Raw genomic sequence first — 6,306 nt, forward strand, 5'->3', positions numbered from 1 at the left:
AAAAAAACCGAGTCGTACTCAGTAGTCACACAAATACCTGTATTGATAAAGCCTAAAAGGACATCACTAAGTCGTCACTCTGTTCTCTTCTAGTGTATCCACAGAGGTCAAGTCTATACATAGTATGTAGCTGCAGATCTGTAGCTCACTGGTCTAAAAAGAATTTGTTTGACGGCCAGACGACCATAATTTTTTTCCAGACCCATTAACTTTTATCTTTTTCTTCATTACCTTTTTTCAGAAAGTTTTTTTTCCATGTGTTATAATTGTTCAAAAGATACTATTATATAACTAGATTTAATATGCTCGCGAAATTAATGTTCATTTGCCTTAAAATTAATATAGAATTTTTAAAGTAGTACATTTACACCCCAAAGTATAATATTTGTTCATAATAATTGGATTAACCTTTTTGGTGGATATTAAAAAAGTGAATCATATGGATATTCCATTTCAACTTAAGAAAGGAACCACGGTTAATTTCCATTTTGCCAATTTTGCGGATAGGAAGAAATGAGAAGTTGAAATTGTGTATTATTGTAATGTATCATACTTAGAAAATAATACTTCACACATTTTTTATTCTTGAATATTCAGAAAAGAGGAGTTCCCATTTCGTATGAGCTATGGAATCCAGGTAAAATTAAAATTAAGAATTATGAATACCAATGAAAGTGTATTAGGAAATTTTGCTTAGATGAAGTACTATAAATGCATAGGAAAACGGACCACGGCATTGACGAATGTAAAATAAGATATTCGTTACATTTAAATCTTTTTTGTCTTGAAATGTCAGAGAAAAAAGTTTAAATTCTACATACTATTTTTTTCACTGGAAACTTTTATTCTTTTTTATAACAAGCGGGAGAAATGTCGGCCAAACCGGGACCTCCCACTAGCCGTGCTGGTGCTCTACCATTTAGCTACGACCGATGTATCCAATCCTCGTTACACTTTCATTAACCCCATTAAACTACAAAGCGGAACTCTTTAGCAAATATAAGACCATGCTATACAGCTGCGACCAATAAATTAAGGTATAAACTACTGTAAAGTGGAGTTTATTTTCAGATTTCCCCATAGAAAGATGTTTAATTTTTTGAAAAAAAAAGACAAGACCTCCACCCTTCGTTTCCCTTTTTTAATGTCATTTTTGACTTGATGGTAGTTCCTTGCAATTTTTCATATTAATTCGCCCCCAATTAAGCTTACAGTTCGCTATAACCATATTTAGTTTTGATGACTTGGCAATTTCAAAGACTGCAGGAAAGCGATGTTAAATTTGGTACTGAAAAACTTTGACAATTCCTTTGTTCTCTCCTACCCAAAATGATGATTTAAACAATGTTACTGAGAATGGTTCGTTCACTTCTCTCTCTGTCAGTAAAAATTTTAAGAATTCACCATCAGGACTCAGCAGATGCACTCGATGATTGTATAAGTCGGAGACGAGGACGTTAAAATAAGAATCACACACAATGTCACACGGAGTAAAGTTTTCTTTTAACCTTTGACCTGGATAAACGGATATAAGACGACCAGAAGAAGACAAAATCACCACATCACCCGAAGTCAAACTTGTCCTGTTCACAACATAAATTTGTGTATGGCCGTTCTGTGTGATTCGCCATGGTAACGTAAAGAGACGGGTCTTTTTGTCCCCTTGATGCTCAAACTCATGGATGACGTCACCAGTCAATGTAACGTGTTTCACCAAACGTCTGCTATCAGATTCTACTTTAAAGATATCTGGTTCACTATCTCTGAAGGTGACCAAAAGTCCACCATCCACTGACTGACAGATTCCTACGGGAATCAGAGGGTCTTTACTGACCACTTTAGAGACGACTCCTGATTGTGATAGAAGAGTGATGGTATATCGTCCTTATAGTTCGTAATATAGACATCACCAGTATCAGTAACACACAGGTCATTTGGAGAAATACTGAATTTGTTTTCTCTGTCGCCATTTTTGTTTACCTGTCCAATAAAATCTGAATGAATTTCTGCGATGTAACAATGATCTTGTGAAAATGCCTTCAATGCAATTATTCTTTTATCACCATATTTAAATGAGTGTGTTTCAGCAAGAACGATGTTGTCTAAATCAAAAATCTTTCCAATCATATTGTCCAGGAAGTCTTGTCTGACTTCTCCTTTTCTGTATTTCAACGAGTGTTCACAATTCTCTATATCGAAAGTAGAAATATTTCTCAGAAAACGTGCCATTTCCCTATGGTTGTCAATCAAACTATAATCAGACATTAAATTGTTGTTCTTTGTAATATATTCCACTGTCTCAAGAATCTGTTCCTTATTTCTCTCTAACTTAGATTGCAGTTGTTTCATTTGTGTATTCTTTTTAGTCAGATTGTCTCTTAATGCCTGTTCGTGGTTTTGTTTAGTTTCCTCTATATTTGCTATTATTTCCTTACAATGTTCTCCTAGACTTTCAATCTGAAAATCACAAATATTTTCATTTTCTGTGATCTGTTTTGATATATCATCTATTTTCTGATCAATCTGTGGTATTTCCTCTTCGCTTAACTTTTTCAGGTATCTCACTAGACCCCTCCTCATTTCGCTGGCTTCCGAGGATATGGTATTCCAGTCATGATCTCTATGATCTGTTTTAGCACATTTAGCACAAATAAATCTATCACAGTCCTCACAAATAATATCAATAAGTAAATCGTGGAATCCACACGTTTTAATATGCTCTTGGGGAGAGCCCGGCGAATATTTTGGTTTACTGACTGCCATGTTTGTTGAAATCCGCCTAACAATAATCCAAATTTAGGACATTCATAGATAATATTACACATCATGAAGTGGGGCTGTGAACGAATTAAAGTCCACCAAGGCATAAAATATACAGGTGTCTGTTTTAAAATACACACAGGACACAACTGGAATATTTAGAAGGCGTGCGGCGCAAGTCCCCCTCCCCCAAACAAATCGAAAGATTAGTTAATGTCTATCATACTAGTATATGAACCATATTAAAGGGAAAACTGTCATGATATTAAAATGTATCTAAAAATGAGTTGAAATAGATTTATTGATTTATTGAATATGTGAATTGGTCAACAATAAATGTGAAATTTTGGCAATATCTGCACCGAATTATGAGTTAACCATACTTGTTTTCAAGCAATCAATATCACGAGTCAAATGGTGTTCTTAATTTTCAATTATCAACTACAGAACTGCCATCAGCTAATTCGGGAACGACCATTTGACTTGAAGGCGTGGGGGGGGGGGGGGGGTCGTAATAGCAGGTTTAGGAAATAGCTGATTTGTCTTTAACAATTTTGAAAAATAAATAATCTGACCTCCACCGGAAAGATAAGAAATAAATGTCGACCTTTTATGATGACCCCCCCCCCCCCCATCATCTTTAAAATATTCTTCCCTGCGAAGTCATGTAAATTAACAATCTGGCTCAACACAACTCTACCAGCCCTTCCCTCCTCATCCTTTATATGATAAAATGTCCAATGCCACTTGCCACAAACAAACTTTTTTCCCACTAAAATGATGCAAATTATTTTTTTTATTCAGGATTTCTCTTTAGTGTCTCTTTAAGTGATACTAAATGGAGCACCGTAGCAAGTTACGAGAAGTGATCAAAAAGTTCGCGAACTAATTGAATTACTTCTTTAAAAGAAATAAAATTATGTTTCAATGTGTATTATTTTTTAAGAAGTCCCCTCCGGTTTTAATGCACATCTGCCACCGTTCTGCCCATGCACGAAACACGTGGTCCAGGTGGTCACGTGACATGCTCTGTAGCATTCTGTCACAGCAGCTAAAAGATTTTCCGAGTCTTATATTTATTACCATGCAGGTTATTTTTTATAACAAGAATAGTCCATTTATCAAAAATTGCCAAACTTCGGCAATAGGATATGTGGATAAGGATATCTTTTACCAGAATGAGCATGGTAACCATCACAACCCGTCTATTCTGTCTTGGAAGTGTCTTTTTTTTTTTTTAATGTGAATCAAGTATGGGCGCGTTCTCTTTATCATAACTGAAATGCTTAAAATCGAAAGTTAATGATATTTTCAGGATTTAATAATTATTTTATTTTAAGATATTCAACTATTTTTCTAACTGTAACTTGACGATCTTTTATAACAAATTGCTTAAGTAAGGCACATCTCTTTCCCAGCATACTTTCAATGCACTCGGCACACCTCGGCCGATTCGTACCTCATCTAACCTCGGCTGTATCATATAAACCTCCACTGGACCGGAGCTACTTTATACGCAATATGGCTGCGCCCTATAATTAACAAACATGTGATTATGTAAAGATACTATGTGTATGTTTCTTGGTAAGTGTTATTCTTAATGTTACCTAAATACTTTTGAAAGTTTTTAACGTATGTCAGATGCATGTTTATTATCGTTTTCAAAGCGTTACGTTTTCCCTAAGCGGTAAACAGGCAGCCTTATCACAAATTTTAAACGGAGATGCATATCAAGTTTCCTCGTACAGACGAGGTTTGATGAAGATGACGGAATCAGCCGAGGTTTGCCGAATGACTTTCAATGAGCACCAGAACAAAAATCATTTTTAACCATCTCACTTCCTAAACTAAAACAATCAGTCCAATTAATGATTGAACTTCTTGCAAGTCCTTTGTCTCCATAAACCCTGTATAAATTATTATATTCCACTGCAAAGGAAAGATATACGTTAAACTTTACAGCCGTTGCTGCTCGAGTAAGACAATCACCCATTTTTCATCACATGTCACCTACATATTGACATCATTTTCACATTGTGACGTCATAAAATGGATCAAAACATTACATTACATCTTTTATTTACAGAACATGTTTATGAGTATTTGTATGCCAAATTTCCTTCTGATCTGAATTGTGGTTTTGTAAATATAGAGATAGTTCGCGAACTTTTTGATCACCCCTCGTTTTGTCAACACACTTTGAGTTTGTTGTCTCGAAATGTAACCGGTATTTGTTAATATTTTTCTTTACTTTTTATTGTAATAATCGTAATTTTCTTGTGGGTTTTTTTTACAATACATTTCCGTGGATATTTTTTAAAAAAACATGTCATTAATGCACACAAATTATGTAAATGAAATTCAAGGGAGTGCTCGGTTACTAATATGTAACACTACTGTTTCAAAACTTGAGATCTGAATTGAGAACATTAACTCAGTTCAAAAGAACATATATATGTAATTCTAAATATTTTATTTTAGCTCATATAATGCAAGCAATATGTGTACTTTCCAGCGCAATAACCCGGAAAAGTACTAATAGTACAGAGGGTTAAATTCTAAGGAAAATACATATATATAAAATAGAAATCCATCGCAGCTCATTACAGGCGAGAATACCTGTATCTAGTAACACAGAGTGAATAATTCTTGTCCTCGAGGGGTGTTCAATGCTGAGTTATTGTGTTTTAGTAACATAGGAATTTACGATTTGCTTTCTCTTTAGTGTCTTTTATATCAAGAATTTATCAACTTGCATAAAGGATAGATAATTGAAGAAAATACATGAGCCCTTATAAAAAATAGTCTTTGAGAAGGCGAGGATTTTAAACAATAAAAGCATGTCACCTGGTGGATTCGAACACGACTCTAAAAAAAATTCCTGCGGTGTTAATATCAATAAAGTCAGCAGTTCTACCATTTGGGCTATTCTGGCTATGGAAATAGAAGGTATAAATGTGAACCAGGTTGTCAAAAACAGGTTTTAATCTGGCATCAATACATACAGAAGAGTAAAGTTTTTAAAAAATGTAATTTGCATATAAGGTGCAGACCTGCCTACCTTTCCCTTTTTGGTGAAAAACAAGGTACAGACAGTTTCGATACCAATCTGACCCTGTATTTTTTTTTTCTAAACTACGAAAGTGATTTAAAAAATTAAAATTCATCCTTTCTGAATCATAGAAATTCCATGCAGTAAGAAAATACAAATTGTTTTTCTCATAGGACCTCCTAAATGCTAATTATGACGTCGTGAATTTGTGCATTTTCTCCTATCTTCTTTAAAAGTTGCAGATGACATCAATTTTCAGTGGAATTTTATTTCAGATATGCACATGCATCGCCCATAAAGATTTTGAGAAATGTAATTTTTTTAAAAAGGATTTTACAAAATATCTGAAAAATTCAGTGGGCGACGGCTGTGGACACTGTTTTCTCAAGAGAAATAGCCCCTGAAATGAGTCATTTTGAGGCCTTTTCTGTTTATGGTCCTCCATCGTGCCGTATGTTTTAATTATTTATCGCATTCATATGTTCAAATCATAT

At 34.4% G+C, this 6,306-nt stretch overlaps 1 protein-coding gene across 1 annotated transcript; it reads right to left on the reverse strand.

Moving 5' to 3' along the window:
• Positions 1 to 1,815: 1,815 nt before the first annotated feature.
• Positions 1,816 to 2,763, reverse strand: LOC133180442 (uncharacterized). Its single transcript, XM_061314970.1, has one exon. It carries the CDS (start codon positions 2,761 to 2,763, stop codon positions 1,816 to 1,818), a length of 948 nt encoding a protein of 315 aa, XP_061170954.1.
• Between the last annotated feature and the right edge of the window lie 3,543 nt (positions 2,764 to 6,306).

The sequence above is a fragment of the Saccostrea echinata genome, unplaced genomic scaffold, assembly GCF_033153115.1.
Source record: "Saccostrea echinata isolate AGI-Se365-2 ecotype Australia unplaced genomic scaffold, CSIRO_AGI_Sech_v1 ptg000006l, whole genome shotgun sequence".
NCBI lineage: Eukaryota > Metazoa > Mollusca > Bivalvia > Ostreida > Ostreidae > Saccostrea > Saccostrea echinata.